Source organism: Ixodes scapularis, unplaced genomic scaffold (assembly GCF_016920785.2).
Source record: "Ixodes scapularis isolate PalLabHiFi unplaced genomic scaffold, ASM1692078v2 PGA_scaffold12__126_contigs__length_90152505, whole genome shotgun sequence".
In the NCBI taxonomy this organism is placed as follows: Eukaryota; Metazoa; Arthropoda; class Arachnida; order Ixodida; family Ixodidae; genus Ixodes; species Ixodes scapularis.
In genome coordinates, this window is record NW_024609838.1 from 41,119,586 (window position 1) to 41,145,231 (window position 25,646).

The 25,646-nt window shown below is 47.2% G+C and overlaps 1 protein-coding gene across 1 annotated transcript; it reads right to left on the reverse strand.

Moving 5' to 3' along the window:
• Positions 1-9,136: 9,136 nt before the first annotated feature.
• LOC120837489 (piggyBac transposable element-derived protein 2-like) lies at positions 9,137-11,198 on the reverse strand. The gene is made up of 2 exons (XM_040206894.1): positions 11,134-11,198; positions 9,137-10,915 (listed from the first exon to the last, which is right to left on the reverse strand). The coding sequence occupies exon 2, from the start codon at positions 10,910-10,912 to the stop codon at positions 9,137-9,139; it is 1,776 nt and encodes a 591-aa protein (XP_040062828.1). The 5' UTR covers positions 10,913-10,915; positions 11,134-11,198.
• Positions 11,199-25,646: the final 14,448 nt, after the last annotated feature.

A 25,646-nucleotide genomic window follows, 5' to 3' on the forward strand; every position in this document is an offset into this window, starting at 1 on the left:
CGGAGATAATAGAGAGTTTTAGCTTACCGCGTACCGGGCGACCGCCGGGGTTACCGCGACCGCGACCATCGAGCCGGTACCGGACCGAGAGCGTAGCGGGTAAAGAACGTTTTAGCATACCGTAACCGCGCCTGACCGCGCCTATGGAAGTTTCTTCTTTCTCCAACGGCTGGAAAAAGTCATGATGATGATAGTGAATACCGGCGTGGTTCGTTTTTAAAGCGGTACATTTATTTGGACAAATGCCGCATAAAAAGCCACTTTTAAAAAATATTTTCCTCATTACGAGTAGTTATAGTGGTACTTCCTTGGTATACCTTCTCACTACGCGCCATTGCCATGATCGCTAAGACGCTGCAGTCTAGTCTTGGCTAGCTTGCTAAGAAATTGCAATGTAATGTTGGATCCTCTACTTTTCTTTCATATATTTGTTTGTTCCCTGTGATAAAAAAACAAAACAAAAAACATGCGGTTACTTGAAGAGATTTGTGGCAACTGGTAATTTATTGGAGCGCGCAAATGAATAGAAAGCTTATTGGAACGAATGCAAGCCAAAAGAAAAAGTGAAATTGGTCGTTGTGTGAATATTTAAACAGCGCGAGGTTACTCTGCCTGAATTTGGCGATACTGTTTCTTCGCTGTAGATGGGCAGTGTGGCCAGTGCGGTACGACCGAAAACCTGGAGTCTTTAACGTGCACCACCAGTCATGGTTATACGAACGCAGCCGGTACGATGCTCGTCTAGATCGAACCGGGCAGGGACGGGGATTTGAACCCAGTGCTCTGAGTTCTGCAGCGCGAGCTTTCGCTACACGTGCTCCGAGCTGTGGTGCGTTAGCCCACTCGGCCACCGTTCTCCCACGAATGCAAGCAAACAGCATCATCCTGTACGCTGCTTGTTTGCATTCGCAGCTCCATTGCCATCAGCACCAGTCTCTAATGTCGGCTAGGTGGCTCAGGTTGCCGCCCGAAACAAGGGGCATAGCAGTTACCATCCATCTATTCAACCGGCCTGTCCGGCGGCCATGGAAGCCCGGATTTTTGCTATGGACCTCGGGTAGGCGAAAGCCTTTATAGGCCAACCAGAGCCGCTTCACTTGCCCTTTCCCATGTTATGTGGTGCGACGATTGTTTCTAGACGCCTCCCCCGCCATTCCAAAACAGTAAGTGATTAGTCTACGCCGGCCGTCGGAGCCGATGCCCGGCAGTCGCCATTGACGGTAAACGCGGTAAACCGAGTAGCGTGGCATAATTGGCGCATGCGCAGTTCTGCAGTGACGGTCGCGGTAACCCCCCGGTCGCCCGGTAGGCGGTAAGCTAATACTCTCTAATCTTCGTATACCCCTTCTGTATCCACGGATAATTCTCGGTTATCTATAGATAATCCTGAGATGTATGAGGATAATTCTTAAGTGCCCACGATAATCCAACAGTACATGGGGCTCTGCTCTCCAGGTTCACACGTGAACTCCGCCCATATTTAAGTAAGTTAAGTAACTTGGAGGACGCTTAAGCTTCGCCTTTAAGAGTGACATGCGATAGCGAAACTTATGAACATATAAACTTACGCTCGTTCCAAAGACGTGCAAGCGTGTCTGGCTTGCAACCGAAGGGTCGTGGGTTCGAATCCCACCTGAAATTCTTCGAATTTTTCTTTAAGGCAAATGAATCGCTTCGTAAAGTGAAATCATTCGACACATTCGGCGGTTTTTATTTTAATTACACGCGATGGGTTCTAATCACTTTCCTTTCACGCGTGACGTCACGTTTCACGTGAGTGTTGAGCGTTGTTTGAAATTCCTGCGCGAGGTCACGTGACTGTGACGTCATGACCCTATCGACCAATCCTGGATTGTAGCCCGCGCCACCGATACCGGCTTTTATGCGAGACGAGTTCCTTAACGCTATGTCATTAAAATCTCCTATGCTCCTCGGGTAGCCGCGGATAATTCTCGTTTAAACTTAAATTACATGAACGTAATTCTCACATGTATGAAGATAATTCGTCAGTACCCGCGCAATAACCTTTACGTGGGACTCTACTTACCCAGACCACCGATATCGAGAACTCCGTCCGGATCTAAAGGAGACAGTTGGCTTCACAAAGCCGAGTCTTAATTTGAAATACTCCGGGAGGGGATGGTTATGCCTCTACCGCCCTTTACCAACGAAATGTTTTTGCTTGCATGTTGGAGGATACAGGTGAAAAACAGCGTACACCTGTCATACCCCATGAAAAGCACCGCAAGGTGACTCACCTCGGATGCAGAACTAGCTATGTACTTCGCTTTGGAAGGTAGCTGACATTCTTCTTTTTGAATGCATCGTCTAGTATTGTGCGTGGATACAATGGTAAACAGGAAACACGGGACCTTATTGGCGACTCCAGTGAATTCAACGGCACCCAGCGGCTAGAACAGAAAGCTCCGGCGGTGGGTTCGCCCTCCGGCCTTCTTGAGCGAATCAGCTGCTCACTGCTCCTCGCGGTCAAAAAACAAAACCGTGAAAGTGGGGTCAAAAACACGTGAGGAAAATTGTTGAGAACAGTGGTATTGTACAAAACGACCGACCGCTTCTGCGAAAACCTATAAATGATGTAACACAGTACAGGGCTGAAGAAACCATGAAGCGATATCGGGTTCGCATTTTAATATACCAAATATTTCTCCGATTATATTGAAAAATTTCTGAAATTTCTCGATGTGTGCGAAAAAAGAGAAACAAAAAAAGAAAAGTTTTTTTTTTTTCGGAAACACACTAGCAGCCACGGCGAACATCAGAAATAAAAAAAAGAAGCATACTTGTCAGCAGAACAATGAATTAAAGTTTACCGATTAGAGGGCCCGTGCAACGGTATTGGGTAGGAATGTTTCTCAGTTTACACAAGTTTATTGACCGTAGTGGGGCCCAAGTATGCTCGCATGCAACATTACTGACCAAGGGTCTCTTTTTTTTTCCCCCTGTTGCACAATGTTAAGAATAATAGCGGTCGTTTTCTTTCAATCTTTTTCACAAACCTTGACAACAAAGCTGTGGGGATTGCGTTTTTGACGTCGTAAACAATGCGATCCTCTGGGTTTCGTCGTCATGGTTTGGGATCCCCGCGGTGACGATATTTAAATGCGGTTCATATACAGGGTGTCACAAAAGAAACTTTACACGGTCTTTTTTACCGCAAAAATAAACTAGGCATCGCCGAACGCTCATTCTCCGCCCAAAGGTAGCGCTAGAGGTCACAACCAGATACCAAAGTTTCAGCCCGATCCCATAACTTAATCAAAAGTTAAATGTGATTTTCTGAAAATTTCAATGGGAAAATGGCGGTCGACAGAGTTTTCGAACACATGGGGCTCTATGGCGCCAGAAACCGAAAACGGGCAAAAATGGGCTCCATTTTTCCATTGAAATTTTCAGAAAATCACTTATAACTTTTGAATAAGGTATCGCATCGGGCTGAAACTTTGGCATCTGGTTGTGACCTCTAGCTCTACCTTTGGGCGGAGAATGAGCGTTCGGCGATGCCTAGTTTATTTTTTCGGTAAAAAAGAACGTGTAAATTTTCCTTCGTGACACCCTGTACAGCGGACGTTATCATATATACTTCGTTTTAGCTTAAGTCCAGACGCAGACGACGCTACGAGCTAAAAGGACGAATGAAGCAGCCTTAAAAGCGCAAGTCACTGAGCCTTTTGTTGTTAATGACTATTGGTGCAGCGATGATAGACCACGTACATCAATATGACGAATATCATGATGGTGCCCTTATGACGCTGTCTGATTGGTCCCGTCCGCTCGTATACCGTTGGCTGGTTCTGGACTTAGGGTGGAAAAAAGTATAAGTGAGCATTCGATGCGGGTTTGTGCGCAGTCGCTGTGAAGACGGGAATAGGGCGAACTTTGGGAACTCTGCGCGTGCCCCGTGCCTCGCAAACCCCCGCGCGGGACCAGGATTGCCGTTAGGGGCATTTAATCGGCCCCTGATCATGCGGCCGCTCTTTCCGGTTGGAGAGGAGGGAACGGAACGGTGCTCCTTTTTCTCAATTTTATTCTGCGACTAACATTATCTGCACACACACACAGACAAAAAACAACAAAGAAACAACCTAACATGTGTTTTATGGGGCACGAATGCCGAGGAACAATTTTAAACGGTATTTACTGAAACTGCAAAAATTGTTGCATTGCCTCTTTGGCTCGGAGAGGTGGCTAGCGCTATCTATCATCGTGGGCTACTCGGCAACTTGCCCTTTCAGGCGCCCGGTGTCCTCGCCAAAGATCGCTCGGATGATGTGTTGTAGTCGGTTTTTGAAGCGTAAAGAAATTACAATATGGCTTATTTCGCGAATAAATTAAGAGAAGCGTGGCCTCATAACACTTTCTGTTTAAAAATTATCCGCGACTTTTCTGTTTCTCGTTAACGGGCCAATTTAGTTATATATTATTTTCCCAGAAGCCCGACAACTATGCGCTGTTTCATAATAAGAACCGTGTAATCGAAGGTTTTAGTAAAAAAAAAAAAAAAACAACAACTTGAACATGCATACACACACCAAGAATGCAATGCCACGACGGATTTACATTAGTGGTTGGTTTTCTTTAGACAGCTGGAGTTTCGTACGGAGAGATTGTTACTGTTGGAGACGTAGCCTAGGGCTGTAGATAAGACTTTAGTAATCTCCTCTAACCCCGTCGATGAGATAGCGTGGGGTTGTGTATCGCTATGCGTAATTCAAATTGTCTGCTTCGTGCGCAGGAGTTGCGGTGACGTCAGAACGATGCCGAGCTCTGATTGGCTCTGCATGAAAGGATGGTGGGTAGACCTCAATACAGGATGCCTGGAAGTCTACCCACTACTTTGTTTTAGAGCGCAGCTCTTAAGCTACCGTTTCCGGCTTGAGCGGCGTCGCCGTCGGCGTAACCGTGCGATGCTTTATGGGACGTTTCCCGTCATGACGTCACGCGTGAGACGTCGCGTGTAAATTCACGAGGGTCGCGTGTGACGGAAACGGAGGAGAGAGGAGGAGAGGGGAGGATGGGGGAGGAGGAAAGGAGGAGGAGGATGAGAGAGGAGGATGGGGATGAGAGAAGGCGGGGAGGAGGAGGAGAGGAGGCCTCGTCCGCAACCCGCCGACAACCGTCGAAGCCTTGGTCCCTGATGCAACTAACATCGAGCCAGCCCTCCAAGAACACGCTTCCCACTACCGGCGACGTTCAGGCATCGCTGCATCCACCCTGCTTAGCAGCGAAATCTCCCCTGCAACCCCGGATATCCGCGAAATCATCCGGGAAGTCGTCCAGGAGGAACTCCGAGGGTTGCTTCCAGCCGCTAGTCCTCCAGCGACGCTCTCTATCGCCGAGGCTGTGCGCGAGGATGTACAACGGGCGGTCCAACCTGCAGCTCCCATCAACACGGCGACGCCGGAGGAACCAACGTTGAGTTACGCCGCCATGGCCCGACGACCGCCGCAAGGTAACCGCCAAGCCTCGGCGTCTACCCGACGAGACATTTCGATGCCGCAGTATCATCGACGCCAGGAAGAACGATTTTGGAATGACCGTCCAGAGCGTCCGTCACCGAGAAAAACCGACGTGTGGCGAACGGCCGACCGACGCCCGCTTTGCTACCACTGCGGGGAAGCCGCACACATGCAGACACACGTACAGACATTTATTTTATTTCCAGTTTTCAACATGTTACAGTCTGTGCCCACATAAGCCAGTAAGGCTTGTGCGGTGGGCGCGGCAGGTACACCCCACCCAAGTAAACACGAATTCATGTTAAAATGAAATTTGTGGCTCTGGCATGCCGAATAGTTTCATTGTAATAGTACGCATATTCAACTCGTTTTGAGAGTTTAAATTAAAAGCGAACAAAAACTCCTAAAAGATTAAGTGTAATATCAACGTTTCTTTGTAACCTTAAGCTGAACAAATCACATTAAACAACACATCTATAATAATAGACAGGGTTGGAAAGGCGGTCCGCTTCGTTGATTTTCGTTTTCTTTATAATTACTTGCCTTTTTAGTTACCTTTTCTTTTCTCCTCGTTTATCCATTCTTTAGTTCGTTCTTTGTTTATTTTTTGCGGATTTTTACATTAAGTTATGTCTTCGGGTAGTTCGTTAAAAAGTTTCGGTACGTAGTATTTTCTTGTTGCCTCTCCATATTTCGTTTTTATATATGACTCTACATATACCCTCCTTGAACGTAACCTGCTTTCCTTAACTGTTTCTATTTTATGTTTATAGTTTCAAAAATGATCGCCCGTCGATGCCCCTACCGAGAACTGGGGCTGCGCGGGTTCCACACCGACGTCCCACGCCCCAGGTACGGTGAACGTCCTCACGACATCGACGTGTACCTCCGACGTCCGCCATCTCTGGCGCCGTCTCTCCGCCATGAATCCCGCTCACCATTGCCACGGCGTTCATTGGCTCCAGCGCCACGACGTGGATGCGAGTTGCGAAACCTCTCAGTGGTCTGGAAACACTCTGCGGGCGGCCGTCTTGAGTTTCGGTTTCTCCGCATTTCCTTCCAGGGCATGGACGCTCTGCCACCGAGTGCGATTCGGAAATTTTATTGTTTTCTAACTTCCGACCGATCACCCAACGTGGACAAAGGACTAGGCCGTCATGCGCTTCATCTCTGAGGACACTTTGAATTCTTTCCTTTTTTTTGATGCGAATACGGATGAAATCGTACTGTTTAACGGTAGACTGCTCTACGGTATTACATGCGACTCAAAGTTTTTTTTTTTTGGCAAAATATGTTTTATTTTTATTTTCTTTAAAAAAAACTTTGTGTTTTAATGGAAACAAGAGCTTAAATTGGTTTCAGATAGTATTAACCTCAAGCACAGTTGACGGATGTTTCGCTATTAATGAAGATTTGTTCAACCTTGGCAGGATAACTGCATTGACTTTCTTAAGACTAAACAATTATTTTTAGGATGCCGCGAACTTTTTTCGAATCAAAGTTTCGATGATCGAATCAAGCGGTTCGAAAGGTTCGAAAGATTTAGATTTTTCGAATTGTTTACATTGTAAAATTCGACAGAAGTCGAATTTTCGAACTTATTAAGCTAAGAAGTTCGACGTTTTTCGAACCGTCGAAATCATTACGCTAAAAAATCGATCTTTTACGAACTTTCGAACTTATTGCGCCTCAAAGTTCGATGCTTGTCGAACTTCCGAACTTGACTGACCAAAAAATCGATGAATTTCGAACTTTCGACCTTATTTATCAAGAGAATTCGAAAAGCTTCGAACTTTCGAATCCTGAAAAGTCAGAAGTTCGACGAACTTCGAACTTTTAGGGTAAAAGTTCGACGTTCGTCGAACTTCGAATGACCGGCGGACGGTTTCATTTGAATTCAAGTAGTGACGAGGTACATTCGTAATATTTTTTTCTCTAACTTTTACACGCGGTGCTACGTTCCTTACGAAAGACAATGCCGTTTGTTTCAATGTTCTGGCATGCTTAGTTTTAAAGAAATAAATTCCCGAAGAAGCGAGGAAGGACGACGGGTTTTTGGCGATTATCGTTTGTGCCAGATTTGAAGCGCGCTGTAGCCGAAGCTATTTATGGTAGAGATGTTATACTTTTTTAAGAATTATCTATGTATAGCCTAGGTAAGTGCCGTCTTAAGATGTGATTATTGTTATTCAACGTGAGTTTCGAAGAAATGTCCAAACATGTATCTACATGCAATTATGCCCTAAACTTGATATCTATTTTTGTCTAAGTTGTTTGAGGTATCGCATTTAAATTAACACCACATACAGTGCATATCATTGCCATCTGCAGAATACAAAATAATGTATTTATTGTTTTTTCACGTTAAGGAATAAATTAACTTATTTGAGAAGATTTTTAAGAGTGTTCAAGTTCAGCACGTCATTAAAAGAAAACTTTTTTTTTTTTTCGCTTCACGTTCCTGGGACGTGTTTCTTTTAGCCTGTACACATTTTGGTAAAAGAAACTTGTTTCCAAGTTCTGAACCTCTGAATATGCAAGAATACAACACTTCCGGCGAGTTCTTGATAGTTTTTTTTTCAGCTTTTTATTCTTGCATTTATTTTTTTTATTATTGGCACAAGTATTTAGGTCGAAAAGACATAGCTTTGAACTTCCGAACCACTAAGCATGTGACGAGTAGTGCCTTCTGACAACGAGTTTCTAACAATGACCATCTACGCAACTTTTATGCAGTGAAGAGCGACAGTATAGCGATATATATGCATAAATAATTTCAGATTAAAATAAGCTCGACCACGCCCTCTTTCCCGTATTGTTTCCTTTAACAGTCCGAAATAATCTGGAAGGGGGGAAGGGAACTGAAGACCCCCCTCCCTCCCCCCCCCCCCCCCCCCCCCCCCCGCTACCCTCTTTCCCCCCGTTTTTCCTCTTCCGACGCCACTTGTATGGTAGAACGCTCCTCAACCTCGAGCTGTGTCGGCTTTTTTGCGAGGCGATTCCTCCGTCCCAGAAAATAAACCTCCAGGACAATTACAAACTTAACTTACTATATGCCAGCGTCACTCGGGCGGCGTTCGATCGGATTACTAGCAGCGTGCAGGGGGTGGCGAGGTGGTTTGCCAGGTCGCTTCAAAATTTTTCTGAGCCTCAACCTCCTGCTCGCCCCTGGCCGTTTCGAACTGGATGAGTCTCGTAAAACAGTGTGTTCGTGTGATCACTACTGCGTGATGCAGGTTAAAGACCCCCCCCCCCCCCCCCCCCCCCCCCCCGGGCTGGCGGTCCCAGTTACTGATCTATGGTCACAAGTCACTCTGCACTGGCAAATATTCCAGCACATCCGGGACACTCGTCGTCTCATTTAACCCTTTAATGCCTGAATTATCAAGGGCGCCCCAGAAAAAATTATTAGGAAACATTTTGGCTTCGTTTAGTCCGTGTAATCGAATTCAATACATGTTTAGCGCAGAAAAACACTCTTGGGCGAAATTTTTGGCATGTCGCGAATTCGCGACAATGGGCACTTAAGCCGGAAATATTATGCGGTAGTCGCAGGTAAAAAGTTTATTTCTTGAGTAATTTCGAGTGCCAGAACTCCTCGAAAGCATAGGAAAATGTTCGGTTTTCAAGAGACACTGCAACACTTCTCTTACAGCGTCCTAAGGTTGGTGAAAATCAAGAAAGCAGTTGGCATTCTTGTTCGGACAAAGGTGCACTTGGCATTTCGTGCACATGACAACTGTCTGGCCTTTGCATCCAGGTCGCTTGCACCTCTGGCGCACGCTGTCTACAGCTGGCCAGTGGGCTGTGTTGTTCGTGCGGATGCTCGCTACTGGCACCGACTTCATCGGGCCTCTCTTCTTCTTCGTCTCCAGCTGAGCTTCCAGTGATGTTGACGGCCGTCCTCTTCGCTTTGGGGTGGTGTCCTTGCCCTGCTTCAGCAGACATGTGGCAATATAAAACTTGAACTTCAGGAGGTCGAGTTGCCGTCGGGCTGGAATGGCTAGTGAGTCGCAGTCGCGCCTGTAAAGCAGCCACGACACGACAATCACCATGTCGATGAAATGAAAAAAAATCTTGAGGTAAAATTTCTTGGACCTGATGTGTATTCTGTAGAAGGCAATGAGGGCATCATTTTGGTCCACACCACCCATGTGCTTGTTATATTTACGCACCGAGCTTGGGCAGTCGACTTGTACAATCCGTTTTTGCGTGCGTTCCCACCTGTCAACAGATGCCACTGGCTGAACGCCTGCAAAGGTGCTTGCTGTTGTCACGGCGCGGTTGTCATACCACCTGACAATTATGATTTTTTGGCCATCAATGACCGTCTCAAATTCTTCGAAGGTGCCTCGGCCTTTCTTTTTGAGATCCGCATCGCTTGGCAAAGGACAGCCTTGAAGACGGTTTGCACGCGCAGTTCCAAGGCAGTGAACATCCTTCTTGGCCAGGGCAGTGAAAAGCTTGAGAGATGTGAACCAGTTGTCACAATATAGATGATGATTCAGGCCAGGCTGAATCAACTTGTACAGCTTGAGAACCACGTTACCAGACGCACCCAAGTCTGGTTCGCCAGGAACAGCGTCGATCTTCCCAGTGTAAATGTCAAAGGAGTGTACGATTCCTTGCGAATCGCAGAGCAGAAATATCTTATAACCACATTTGTGTGGTTTGCTGGGAATATATTGTTTGAGGCTTGAGCGGCCCTTAAACGGCACCATTTGTTCGTCCACGCACAAAGCTTGGTTTTTTGGAATAGCTTCAAACTTCGGGAGGAGAGAATCAAGGAGTGGCCGAACCTTGAAGAGACGATCCTTTCGCAGGTCATTGGGTGAGGGCATCTCATCGTTGTTGTTGAAATGTAAATTTGATTTAATTGCTTCCCAGCGGTCACGGGACATTGTGTCAGCAATGGTTGGTATTCTGCTCTCAGCAGCCCAGTACAGGCGGGTTCGTGGGAGGCTACAGAAGGACATGAATGTGACTGTGCCCAGGAACTGCTCCAGCTCTGCACGAGTCAAACCCAGTGGTTTGTTAGGATTTTTCTGGATGGCAAAGAGGTTGCTCTGCTCCACGATGTATTCGAAAAGCGCATCATCAAAGAACTCCCTGAAATATTCAATCGGGGTTCGAACGCTCTCACTTTGAGGCAAAGAACCATTCCACGATGGAATCTGGTTCTCTTCTTGACAATTGGTTTTTGTCCACTTAACAGATTGTTTGTTAGTTGTGATGCGCGCAGCCCGCGCAGCCACTGTGCCACACTCGTCATCTTCGTCGCTACTAGACTCTGACGCCATTAGGGAAACACCTTGCGTGGGTGGGTTGTAGTCTGGATCTTCATCACTGTCACTAAGACAACTGTCGTCACTTTTATCCTCAGGTGGAAAGCGCGTCCGAAGCGTTTTCTGTCCATAGAAGGTGCCAGGATTCATTATCTGCCATCAAACAAGAAGAGAATTCGTCAAATGAATAATCACCGCTTATTGTATCATGACACTATCACTGGATCAAATGCTGAATGTCGCGAATTCGCGACAGACCATGTAACCGGCGATCATAGAAAAAGAAACACGTGTCGTGAACTCACAATATGCTGTGGGTAATCTGTAGGATGTAAGCGAAGAAAAGCAATTTGTTTTAGACCTGAACTCACCTTTGTTTTCCAGAAAAGATCGAAGAAAGAAGGTCCGTAGCACGTGTTCTGCTTCTTTCGTAAAGCGGCGGACGAATCTGGTTATAACTTTATACCACTGCCGCTAGATGGCGCTACGCGTCCGTGGCGAAAAACTGGGTTTGTGGCGAATACGCGACAACCGGCATTTGGGCGTGCCAACACTTCGCTGCGGCGCTGGGGGCGTTCTGCCGGTATGGGTCGAATTAGCGACAACCGGCAGTAAAGGGTTAATTGCCTGACCAACTTCGCAGAATCTAGATATCCCACCCTAACTTTTCTAAACTTGATTTTGTGGAAACCAGTAAGTCGTGAAAACGTTATTTGAAACAAACTGTGGAGGAATTTGAAAACTGGACTTCGAACTTTGAAAACGTGGACTAGAAAGAAATTCAAAATCTTCAAAGTTTTTTTTTTTCGTATTTAGCGTTAAAAGAAAATCGAAACCTTCGACCTTTTCGAACTTTATGCAGAAAGAAATTCGAAATCTTCGAATTGTTCGAACTTCATGTCTATAAAAATTCGAAGCGTTCGAAGTTTTCGAATTTTATTTCCAAAGAATTTCGAAATCTTTGAATTTATCGAACCTGAAGTAAAAAAATATTCGAAATATTCGAATCCGAAATTTTAGAAAACGTGAAAGTTTCGAACTTTTCGAATTCGAAACTTCACTGTGATCGAAAGTTGCGAATTTTTCGAATTCGAACCTTGGTCAATACGAAAATATCGAAATTTTTCGAAACCAACTTCAGTTCGCTTCGCAAATATCGAAACCTTTCGAAATCGAACCTGGGGCGGTTCGCGACATCCCTAATTTTTACCTTGTCTGCGACAAAAAAAAAAAAAGAGATGTAAAAAATGAGTTTGGGACCACCCGTGTTGCTCCATTCGACGTCCGCAACGTAAGTTTTCCCCGCCGCGGCCGTCGAATTTTAGCCACTGCGATAGCAAAATCCCTTCTCTAGGAATGTTGAGCAAACAGACACGTAGTCCGTGTCTGTTATGTTTTCTATTCAATAATATTTTAACAACAAACTTCTGTTTTGTTTTAGATGTGTTTTACAAACCTCGTTTAGTGACGCCAGATGAAGTGTACAAAAATCGATGCGAAGCAGGGAGGTTGTTTTACTGGTCCAGACTAAGGTGACACCAAGTATAGGGAGTATTCACTGGCGGCCATATCCGTGTGCGATGCTGCTGAGCGCGTGCTGACGGCGAGCTTCCGCAGTCCTTTTGGAGAGTGCATTGAGCACCATCAAGGTTGCCGGTCTTAGCAGGCTATCAATGTGAGCTCGTTCTGAGCATGCGCTCTGAACATCGCCCTCAAATATGGCGTTTGTGAGTGTGGAAGCTCGCCGTCAGCACGTGCTCAGCAGCAGCCCACACGGATATGGCCGCCAGTGAATACTTTCTATAGGATTTCAAACGGAGGCTGATGGCGCGTGCTCGATTTTTGTTTTCTTGGTTGAAATATTTTTATCCAGTAACGCGCGTGGATAGAGGCTGTAGTGCCGCTGTATGTAGGCACGCTCGCGTCCTCGCCAGACGACACGGCGCCGCTTTAAGTTCCATCGCCGCTCCGCCATCATTACTAAAGTCCCTCTATCCTGGGAAAAATGGTGGCATTCATTTTTGTTGAAATGCTCGAGACACGTGACACGCGCCCCTTCTGGGGAGAACATGGCATCTGAAATCTAGCTCAGTGCTGCGCTGTGCCGCCATGAACTTCCCAAGGGCTGCACGTTGCACTTGCCTCGTGCATCGACGCACTATGGGCTTGTTTTAAAACATGAAGGGGCTTTAATCATTACCAAAGATCCTTCATGTTAAGAACGTAGCGCAAGATGCGTCGATGCACGAGACACGTGCAACGTGCAGCCCTTGGGAAATCATGGCGGCACAGCGCAGCACTGAGCTGAATTTTAGACGACATGTTCCTTCCAGAAGGGGCGCGTGGCACGTGGCTCGAGCATTTCTACAACTTCTCCCAGGATAGAGGTGTGGCTCGCGCTCCCTCCGGCTAGACAAAGGCGCCCCGCAAAAGATTGCAGCACTGGATAGCTAGGTTCGACATTGTACATGTACCTTTTTTTAGTACACGGAAGTGACGTCATCACGTCTGATTGGTTGGAAACAAAAGTGACGTAATTTCCCTAGAAAAATGTGGGCGGAGTCGGCAAAACTGGGCGGAGTCGGCTACCGGACGTGACAACAAAATGACGTTTCATTTTGTACCGAGTACGTTTCAAAAGGTACTTGCTCGGAACTAGGTGTCATTGGCAGCATGTGTTCGGCGGCGAGGCGTCGCCGTCTCGTCAATTCGTCTTTTTCTTTAATAGAGCTTTTTTTTTTCGCCAGAAAGGCTCGGGAACACCGCGATGCATTCGAGCTCCCGGAGGAGATCTTTTGGAAGCAATACCGCCTGCCCAAGATCGTGGTGCGGTGGTTGTGCGACGAACTTCGCGAGGAACCTGAGGTGAGGAGAGTGCGTACCTCGTGGACGGTCATGACTGTGGAGCTTCAAGTGTTGTGTGCACTGCGCTTCTACGGCACGGGGAGCTTCCAAGGCATGGTGGCGAGCGACGAACACGTAGCGCGGGACGAAAAGACAGTCAGCGTTGCGGTCCGCGCCGTGTCCGTCGCTATCGTGCGTCGTCTCGGGGTCCAGCGTGGCTGGATCCACTTCCCCGAGACGCCGAGCGAGAGGTTCGACGCGGAGAAGGGCTTCAGGCTGCTCGGCAGGATACCCGGCGTCATCGGTTGCGTGGACGGGACCATGGTCTCCATCGTCGGCCCGTCCAAGAACGACCCCACCGTCACGAAGGCGGCGTACCGGTGCCGCAAGTACTTCTACGCCCTCAACGTGATGGTGGTAAGTACACTCATGTTACGTTGTCAAAACTCGCCCCAAATCTCTAGAAAAAAAAAAAAACGTATTGCCGATACGGTTTAAGTATGCCGTTTTATGACTGCGGGCTGTGGGGTCTCACGACTGCGCGAGCGTGTGCTCTACGTAGCATGTGAGCCGTGAGACGCTTCTCCCAAAACTAATACTTGTCTCTTAAAACGTGCAAGCTTCCGTAAAAAAAAAAAAAACATTATTTTTGTTTCAAGGTAGTTAGTTGTACCTTGCATCCAGGAAGGTGTGTTGACATGCATGTGCCAGACAAAATAACTTAAAAGGTTCTGAAATTGCGACTGCTTTGTGAACCATAAGTACAATCTACTACTTGTGGATTCAGGTAATTACATGTCAATATCTCTCTCACTTTCATGTGTGTGACGCCGACTGCCGGATAATGTGCATCGACCCACGGTATCCCGGGTCGGTGCACGACTCCTTCGTGTGGCAATTTTCCTGGCTCCGAAACCAACTCGAGCAAGGGCAGCTGCCACACGACGGCCGGTTCCTGCTTGGTGAGCATACTAAATTCATTCCTTACGCACACGGTGGCTCCCACTGCTTGAAAGTCACAGTACCACACGTACTGTGCTTGTTGTGAGGCACACAAACACAGTTGCTGGAACTCCTTGAAGTGAGACAATACCCATAGTTTGGCCATTAATCTCTGTTTATGTCCACATAACTCTCACACTCTGCAGGCTACGAAAGCCACACTACACCAATCTCACGACAGTGATAGACTACGCAAGGCATGCGACCGCAGTGCGAGTCGCTGTCCGGTTCGGCCCACTCACTGTTACTGACTGCCTGTACCCTCTTGCTGGTTGGTTTTTGCATGAAGTTGGAGCTCTTTCACTGATACCTGGGGGCTCGGCTGGTCGCTTTGACGGTCGTCAGTTTGTACGGAATGAGATCAATTCCTCCTTGGCCACTTGGGGCTCGACAAATCTGTCCTCGGGTCGTCTCTGTCCCACACACTAGATTCTTTTCCCTGACCCTTCTTCTTCGGTCTGCCTATATAGCTCCTCCTATTAGACCCTCCGTGTCCCAACAGGACCTGACTCCTTTCCAATCTAACCACCCCCTATCTTTTCCCCATCTCCAACTCCACCGAGGATTAGGAAAGAAGTTTGTCGAACTGGCGCCTTATCCCCTTGCTTGCCAAAGACAAGGCCAGCGTGTTCTGCTCTGCCCGTGCCTAAGGTCACGGCTACACTCCCAAAAGCAACAGAGCTTTTATCTGTTGGATGCAAGGGCCTAATAATGCACTTGCATACAACACAGCACCCCTAAGGAATCGTGCACACATCCCATACAACCCACCAGGAAAACACATAGTTACATGAAATAACAGGGAGTTTGCAGGCAAGCTGGTGCTAATTAATCATAATGTAAACTGATACTGTAGTGCAGAAATATTAACACACGTTTAAGTCACACTTAAGTTACATTATAATTGACATAGTTGCACACAGCTGTTTTCTTGCCTTTTATTTTAAAAAGTAAAGAATGTAATATGTTCCATCCTCTACATGTGCAGGTGACAGCGGCTACCCCTTGGAGCCTTGGCTCATCACCCCTGTCGCCAGGAACCACGCGACCTCCACCACTTGCGGCCGGTTTAATAAGGCGCATTCCTCGATCAGGTCTGTTGTGGAGCGCTGCATCGGGCTGTTGAAAAACAGATTCCGGTGTCTGCAAAGGCACCGGGCTCTGTATTACCACCCTTCAACAGCTACCGCCATTATTTCGGCATGTGCAGTGCTCCACAACATCTGCCTTGCATCGAGCGAGCCAGAACCGGAGTCAGACTCCGACCCTAAAGAGTCAGAGTTGGAGTCTGAGCCGAGCTCGGACGGTTCTGAGCCGAGCTCGGAGAGGTCAGCGTCGGCTCCCGAGAGGCTGGCTCCTGCCGGCCCTCCGGTCGGCCTTCCGGTCGGCCTCTCGGACAGGGGGAAGGCTCTGAGGCAGCGCCTTGTCGCCCGGTTCGGAACCCGCCGCAGACGTGCCCGTGCGGAGCGCCACACGCAAGGGGTCCGCCGCCTCGACGGTAGTCCCGACCACCAGGGACACCGTCGGGAAGCCCCTCAGCGCCCTCGCTGCGGTGGTGCCCAGCACGGACGCCGCCAGCGACAGGGAACCTCTCGCCACCACGACTGAGGTCCTGACCACCAAGGACCCCGTCACATCCTTACCCTCAGTGAAGCCCTCCCCGTGGAAGCCGTAAAGTGCACACTTCGCTTCCTGCTCCACAGTCATGGCCGTCCACAAGCTACATACTCTCTTCAGCTCCTACACCTTGTGAAGTTCGTCGCACAGCCAGCGTGCTGCCTCCGGATATGTGTCGAGTGCATCGCGGTGAAATCGATACAGCCTTTTTTTTTTATTTTTATGAGCAGAAGGCACGAGACGCAGTCGACAGTGACAGAAAAGGTTCGGAGGTTTAGTTGCCAGACAAACAGGTCATCTGGATTGCCCCTGCAAAGAACTCAGAAGTAATTTAGACTACCTCTAGAAAGAAATGCTTGCTTTTGCAGAGATTGCTTTCTTAGTTGCTGATTGAACCAGGGATATTGTTGTCATGGACATTGTTTCATTTTACAAATGCTTCAAAGCGTCTTGCCTTCTGCTCCATTTTATTATCTCTTTTATGGTACTTCATCAAAGTTAGGTGATTGTGTTATCTCAAGACAGTGCACATGTAGTTTGTTTTGAAAATTGCTTTATTTCTTAAAGAAAAACCTGTGACTTCATGAATAAAAGTGTGATAACATGGAATGTAATATTTCATTCTTGGAAGTAAAACTCAGCATCGACTGGAACCATGTAAGCAATTGGGCAATCTTAAGTATATATCACAGATATCTTGTTGAACACTCTGGTCTTATTTGAGCACAATAGTTAAATTTCGAAAGGAAAAAAAAAATATATATATTCTCTGACTAGCATACCACCATATAAACACTGGACCACTTTGAAAGAATTATCACAGATGTTGCGCCAAACATTCTTATTTGAGCACAGCAATAGCAAGTTCTCGAAAGATAAAAAAAATTGTTTCTGACTTACCCCCCATTCACACTGGAAGCGGATCCGCGTTCGCGAAGCGGTTGCGAACGCGGTTGTATAAAGATCCAGTGCAATTGCACGCGCATTTGATGTCATCACATGCGCGTGCAATTGTACTGAATCCTTATACAACCGCGTTCGCAACCGCTTTGCGAACGCGGATCCGCTTCCAGTGTGAATGAGCCCTAAGGCAGCCGTCACTCGCGCGCTCCCCGTTGGTTCCGCCGACCCCTCCGCTGCCCCCGGCACACCCGGCTCCTCGTGGTTCGACATTTTGGTTTGAAGAAGGCGCGTAGCGCACATCCCGCATAATATTGGAACAACTTTCTCTCCAATTAATTCTTAAATGTATTGCAAAAGGGTACAAAAAAGCGGTTTGTTTTAACAACGCCCAAAAGGTTTTGATTGTTTTTCAATACTTTTACCTGTACTAGAACAGATGCGACGGCCAGCGACGCACAGGATTGGTTGCCGTTCCTTCGCTAAACGCAGGAACTGCTCCCCGCGTCGTAGTAAATCCTACCCCGTATCCCGCGCGTAGGGACGCCTCAGGGAATGCGTAGCTACTTCCGCTCGTCGGTGGTTGGCTCCGGACGTCGCTGAAACGGGTGACGGGTGTCAAGTTTGCGATGACGTAGCGGCGTCAAAGTGGGCAGAGCCGCCACGTGAGTGTTGCTAGGATACGCTCCTCCTTTGCATTACGTCACTTCCATGTACCTTTTCTCAAATGTCCAACCTAGCGATCCTGATCTCTAATCGATATGACGTAGCAGCACTAATAGAGCAACGCTGCGGAGCAAGGATGGTTTTAGAATGCAAAAGTACAAGACGGCGAGATTGAAAATCTTTGAAGCGGTGTGCAATCCGTTCACCAATCACAATTAATCGAGCCGCGCTCAAACCTGATGCCAGAATCTTGATCGGTATCCAAGCGTGCGAAGGCACATAGAGTTAGCACTTCGGCGTGACAAGGAAACTTTGATTACGTCGCGAGACCAGTGAAACTTGCTCTCGACAAGTGTGCCTTTTTCGTGCGGCACTGCGCTTTCGTAAAATTTTCCACGTGTCCTCAACAGTAAGTCTCAACGCTTACACAGGGTATTTGAAAACTTCTTCTGCGAATGACGACGAACGAGTAGAAAACGTTTCTCCAGCACGCTGCCGGCGGCCTCTGTAACGCTAGCAAAACCGCAATTTGTCTATTTGCAAGATGGCCGTCCGGTGACTTCACTATACTCTGTTTCACCTTATGATGTACCGCAGAAAAGGCTACAAGCGCGAGCTCCTTGCACTAGGACACATCAAGGCGGCACAAGCTCTCGTGCGTTAAGAGTAGCTCCTAAAGGCTGGTTCACACATTAGCAACGGTTGCGTTCGCATGCAACCGAAACGACTGTAACGACAAGGTCACCGGGACAAGTGTTCGCCGTACACAGCATGGCAAGCGATGCAAGAGGTAGCTTCGCGAAGCCATCCATGAGTCACGGTTTTTACGGTGTTTTGGTCATTACGGTCCTTTCGGTTGCATGCGAACGCAACCGTTGCAAATGTGTGAACCAGCCTTAACGCTATGAGCTCGCGGTACGTACAACATAAGGTGAAACGGACTGTAGCTCTTCAGCGACCAAGCGGGGGAGCGCGATCAGCAATAGACCTATTGCCAAATTACCCATCAAGGAGAATGCAGGAATTAGTGTTCCACGCGCCGCACGTGCTGGCCTCACAGCAGTAACTTTTCGTCAACGCTTTATTTTGGTTATTTACTTCGAATCTTTTATACGGGGAAGGCATGGGCGTCCGGCGCCTGGAACCCCAATCCCTGCATTTTCCTTGATGCTTGGGTAATTTAGTGATACGTATATTTTCAAAAAAGATGAGTACTGCAAACGGTCCATCTTTTGCGGGGCTCCTTTGTCTGGCCAGAGGGAGCGATGGCGGAGCGGCGGCCGTGTTGTTTGGCGAGGACGCGAGCGTGCTACATAAAACGGCATTAAAGCGTCTATCCACGCGCGCTAGTGGATAAACATATTTAAACCAAGAAAACAAAAATGGAGCACGCGGCATCAGCCTCCATTCGAGATGCTATACTTGGGCTATGTTCCAAATCTTACCCGAGTAACCTGCCTCCTACGTCAGCGGGTAATACCACGTGACATCGCGAGTAAACGATCCGCGACTCGATTTTGGAACGGCCGGGTTAATTACCTGGATACTATGCGGATTGGCTTTGTCTTGGGCTACGACAAAAAGAAACCACAGCAGCGATGGCAGAAAATAGCAGACGATCTTTTTGATCATCAGGAAAGCACTCGAAGAGACGATAATAATTATGACGACGCGGTGTTTTTTGAGGCGGATTCACCAGCTCCTTTTACTCAACTTCTTTTTGAGCTGTATATTGAAATAAAAATTACATACTCCTTACAGTTAGACATTAAAAAAGTGTTTTATTAGTCTGCGCGATTGCCCTAAACGCATATATTCCACGCATTGTAATTTGCATTGATCATGTTTTGCAGAAATTGATTCCACACGGTGTAGTGGTGCAGCGCGAGGGTGCTTTCTCAAGAATGATATAAAACTTTGACGCGAATATGATTACGATAAAATCTTTGAAGCCTTCACTGCTTTGCAAGCGTTATCCTCTCACTACACACACTCTAGAGAAAACAAAAAAATACTACCTTATCATTTACTGCGTTCAAATATTTTCAGCCTTGAACGTGAGAATACGACATTCCCTCCAACGCCGAGGACGAGAATGCGGAGAAGCTCCTGTTTACGCTCGCACTCTGATAATAACAAGTATACCTTCCCGAGAAGGTGCACGGTCTGGATGTAATGCAGTCAATTCGTGCGTTGAAAACAGCAAATCGCAATAACCACACATGCTGCACCTCATTCTTTGTCATTTTGAACGTCCGCCACCAAAACCAACGGAGCAAGCGAGCTTTGACGGCTGTCGGCGCAGAAAGCAGACGACGAACAGATCACGTGACGTATTTACTCGCTTTGATCCGACGTTACCCCCCGATCGAGGAGGGTAGCGTGAGTAATTACTCCGGAGTAAACAACCCGCTTCTGGAACGGGAGTTTTGACGTCATCGAGTGAGCTCGAGTAAGTTTTGGAACGCCACGGTACGAAACCTTTACTCCGGAGTCGGATCGAGTAAATTTTGGAACACAGCCTTGGTGTCAATAACTTTTAAGGCCGGTTCAGACACTTGCGTTTGAGTGCGTTTGAGTGCGTTGGACTGCGTTGCGGCGATAACCGAAAGCGAGTCACCGGCACATCTGTGCTTCGTATGAAGCGTGGAATCCAATTCAAGGAATCATCTTGGCACGCGATATAAGCAGCAGGAATATCCTGGTTTCTCGCTGCCGCAACGCAGTCAAACGCAGTCAAACGCAACTGTCTGAACCAGGCTTTAGTCCGTACCACGGTGGAAGAAATACATTTGGGTGATGGTTCTCTGTCTCGCGCGGCGACCACATTATGTTCGGCGCACCGAGCGCGCTTCACTCGCACGGGGATAGATGGCGCGCGCGTATAGAGGGGCTTGTGAAGGCTTGTATACGCCTCGCAAGTGGGCTCATTTTTGTCTTTTGCGCATGAAAAAGAAAGTAGCGGTGACGTCAGAACGCCGAGCCCTGATTGGCTGATCGGGACCCCCTATCTGAGCGTCGTCTGCTCCTTTGCAACGTCGCCTGCGTCTGTCCTACCTTTCCTGCGACTTTCGGAAGTCGAGCGAGCTCGACTTCGCCTTTCAGAGTGGGCAGACGAAATAACTCGAGCGGTAGGTTGTTTTTGTCTAACAACTAGCCGACGCGCATCAAGGAGGGAACTCAAAGGACTCACTGACGAGGTGTCCCGAGGCGCCGAGGTTTGTTTGCTAAGAACCAAGAGGTGAGGGTGGTTAGTGTCCGCAAGTTCCCTCCCAAATACTTTTCCCTCCTTTCGTGTGCGGCGAGACCTCTCACTCTTTAACGGCGTCGGCGGGTTGGCGCAGTTAACGTCGTCTGCTTTACGTCTGCTAGTCAAAGCGATGGCTGCTTTACCTTTCCTGCGTCTGTCGGAGATTCACCGCTTTTTTACCGGCGAGAGTCACCGTTGCCTCGGAAAACAAGGAGATGACAAGAGGGCGAGATTGACCTCTTAATCTAAAATTGAGGTCAGCGATCAAAGTATAAGACGGGAAGGTTCACAAGGGTCGCGCGGGCATATTCCAGTCAACACGCCAGCCGGTCGTGGGCAGTTGGGCGCCGAGTCGGAGTGCCTGCTAGGCCTATCTGCTGTGCTCGCTTGGTCGTTGTCGGTGGAATCGTGGCCGTTGGAGCTTTTCCCGGGTGTTTGTGGATCCAGCGTTCTTGTTCCTCGTGGTCTGTTTCAAGTACTTTTTACTTTTTTCTTGCTGCTTGAAGTCGGGACGCGTGAGAAGCGCACGTAGAAAAATAAACGTCCGTTGGTCGTCGCGACCGCGACGCTGTCGGCCATGCTGATTTGATTAAGACAGCTTCGGAGCTGTCGTAGGATTTCGTCGTAACCTGCGCAAAACTTACGAAAATTTCGTTTCGTGAATACGAATTTGTTCTCGAGTTTTGTCTTACGCATATTTTTGGCGTAAGATCGTTTCGTGAATCTGGCTTCTGCACTTCCGAAAGTCGCAGGAAAGGTAAGACAGACGCAGACGACGTTGCGAGCAGACGACGTTGCAAAGGAGCAGACAACGCTCAGATAGGGGGTCTCGATCAGCCAATCAGGGCTCGGCGTTCTGACGTCACCGCTACCCCCTGCGGAAGGAGCAGACGAACTTGCCCTCCGCATAGAGGGGCTTGTGAAGAAAGTTATGCATTCTTTACTCGGTCCCGATGTACCAGGGATGGGCAGTATTTCAAGTACAAGTATTTTAAATACGTATTTCAAATACTTTGTGTATTTTGCATTTGTATTTAATTAATAATTGGGTAATGTATTTGATGTGTGTATTTAAATACTAAAACGTGGGTATTTCATATACAATAGTAATTAAATACTATTTTGTGGGCGAAAATACATCCCTCAAATTTATTATCACTGTCCAGAGCAGGAAGAAAACTACGTTCTGCATTGAATGCAGTGTTTCTCAATCAAGCACAAGCGTTTAGTGACTTTGTGATTACGGTGCTAGTCAAGGGCAAGAATAGTGACGAAATCGACGTTCACAGGCAGACTGGCTAAATAAGTGCCTGTGACAAGTTGTGATGCTTTCCAGCCTGATTTCCAGCCATATTTTTGCCTGGATAATTCTAAATGCGCGGGTCGTTCAGATTTTCGTAACTGGTGCGAATTGCAACAATAAAAAATTCTCTAGATAGTGCTGCGCGTCTTGGTCGACTCGGTCCTTTGTTGGACTGTACCAAAATGTAATCGACAAAAAAAAGCTGCTTGAAGCTCTGTGCTTTTTTCACGCATTACGTCCAAGCTTATTGCATTTTTTTTGTGATTATATTTTATTACGTTACTAGAGCCTCGCACACTAACTCCCGAGTGTGCGATGCAAAATTTAAATGAGGTACCCAGAAACCCGATGCAGGTGCCCTGAAGTCGCTGACGCAAATTTTGAGGAATGTATTTGGAAAAGTATTTGAAAGAGACCAAATACATTTGGTTGTATTTGTATCTTGTACTTAAATGCATTTTTGGAAATGTAATTATATTTGTAATTAAATACATTTTTAACGAAGTTTTTTGTATTTGTATTTCGATACATATTTGCATGTATTTTGCCCATCCCTGTGATGCACTGTGTAGTAAAATGATGGATTTATGTTGGCGCACTGGCAGTGATTGCCTTTCCCCTGTGCGGTTCCTGCTTTTTTTTCAGACGAGAACATTTCGATGATTACTCAACGTGACAAAAATACTCGTATAAATATAAAACTTCCCGGCATAATCTACTGGGCCTTCAATAATTTAGAGTAAACACCTGGGCCATGCTCGAATGTTTTGTCAAACAACATGTTTGGTAACAGTTCCATAAATTGTTTACACACATTGCGTGACTATATAAGATCGGGTGATCTTTCCCACCCTGCTCCTGCCTTATTGAAAAAAAAATGAATTCTAATAATGTTCCATAGTGGGGCCTAAATAATTCTTTACATCGGCATAAAGGTTTTAGCATTACAAATGGTTTATAGATACAATGTCAACTTGTACTGTGGAACATACAAACCTTGTGCGCAGAAAAAATTCCTATTTATGATGACATAGTCACTGAAACGATGACACAGGATGATGACATACTGACTGCCATGATGACACAGTGACTGAAAGTCAAACAATAGTAGTGGTTATAAGACATAAATCACTTTTCATCTATACCCGCACAATATGGTGTCACCCCGTCTTACACGTAAAAAAAATTCCTGACAAATAGTTTGGCTTTAAAATGTACATAAAAGCTGAATTCACTGCATACTACCAAAGAACGCCATCTCCTACATGCTGTGTTTCTCGCCCATGCCCTTCAACTAAGACGAGCGCTGCTTTGCTGATTTCTTTATCTCTTGAGCTTGTTTGTTCCTACTCATCGTAATATGCTTACAGTGTAGTCGCATTTGCATGCTGAAGTAGTAGTGTAGCAACTGGGCGATTGTTTCTTCTTTGTGTTCAGCGCATGGAAACGTTATTGTGCATGTGTCAAGAGCACTGTCGATTGTGTCTTAGTAGACAGTCTTGAAACTTTTATTTTGCACGAAGAACTGTTCAGCTTTCTTCAGTAGCTGGAAAAGGTTCTTGTTGGGGTGTGTAAGGCCTCCTCTGTTCTTCACGTTTGTCAGTGCTGCTTTAGTAGAAGTGTTCTTGTGAAAGCTGAAAGCGGATCGGCATGCAGGGCAGCCTGTAGCTTTTTTTTTTTATTTTCGCGCTCAAATACCCAGTCACATAATATAGCATGCAGTCCACAGCCTTGGTTTCTTGAGCCTTTTCTCTCCAGACATCTTCGCATTCCCAGTCTTCGACGGAAATTAGAGTGTTGAGCTCGGTCTTCACTTGGTCAACGAGGTGAGGAGACTAGGTAGTAACTTGCGATCGGCCCTTGGGATCGCACGACGCCACTGCTACAGGCGAGCGTCATTCGATGGAGCTTTAAACAAGGACACTCGCTCTGCGCAGTTCCGGTACCCCGAGTTGCAGTTGGGAACGAAGCACGTCTTTCCCATCCTTATAGCATAACTTCTTCGGGTTAATGATCATCTCGTGGCACGTGTCTCGAGCGCTTTCACAACAATGGTTGGCGATACTTGTAAAAAACGCTTTTATCAAGGGGCTTTAACGGTGCTCACACCTCAGCGCCCTCCGCGGCGGCACGGAACAACTACACTTCGTTTCACCCTATGTTGTACCGCAGCGAAGGCTAGAAGCGCGAGCTCATAGCGTTGGCAGCTGCTCTTAAGTCACAAGAGCTTGTGCCGCCGGGATGTGCCCCAGAGTAAGGAGCTCGCGCTTGTAGCCTTTCCTGCGGTACATCATAAGGTGAAACAGAGTATACTCCTAGTTCCGAACACGATCTGGTCGCTCGCTCCCCGCGGGGAGAGCGGCCAGAGTCACCACCTAAATGTATTTCTTCCACCGTGGTCCGTACTAAGGTAACACGAATGTATTCGCGGCGAGAAGCACGTAAGGGGGGTTTTACAGCGATCCTCACTGTAAAGCCCCTTCATGTTTCAAAGGGAGCACAAGGTGCGTCGATCCACGAGGCACGTGGCGCACTTGGGAAGATCATGGCTGCACAGCGCAGCACTGATCTAGATTTCAGACGTTATGCTCTACCCAGATGTGACGCGCGGCACGGGTCTCGAGCATTTCCACAACAATGAATGGCGCCACTTTTCCCAAGATAGAAGGGCTTTACCTCACTGCGGCGGCTACACGTGCTAATCACGGGCTGGAATTTTTGTTCCCACATACAGCACAGAGCTAGCTTTCATGCTAGAACCGCGAGTCACTGCGGCATGTCAGTGTCTCGTATACCGCATTTAGGTTGCTCCTGTTGCTGCGCTTCATGCGAAGTGCCTAGGTCCCGGTTTCTAATGTTGATTCAGCGCTAACGTAACCAGGTAGCCCTGCGTTATCTGAAAAAAAAAATACATATAAAAAGGGAAAAAAAAAAAGAACATCGATGCAATCTTGTTTTGGGATGCGAAAAGGATCCACCTGGTGGCGACTCCCAAACTTCTTGACGTAAGCAGGAACGGGCGTTTTTTTTCCAGCTTTTTTTCATTATTGATATTTTGTTTTACAAATCTTGAGAAATATTTGAGGAAAACAATCGATGACAACGCAAAAAAAAAAAAAAAAAACATGCGGACGTTATCGCGCGGCGTGAAGACATTTACAACTGTCGAACTGGGCTCTAATCGTTTCACGAAGTTGTACCGAACCTGCTTATGAATTTTTTATACGCGTTGTAGAGTCGGTTTGCGCTTTTTCTTGATGCGCAAGCAGCTCAATGTGTGCGGAAAACGCCGAGAGTTTTAA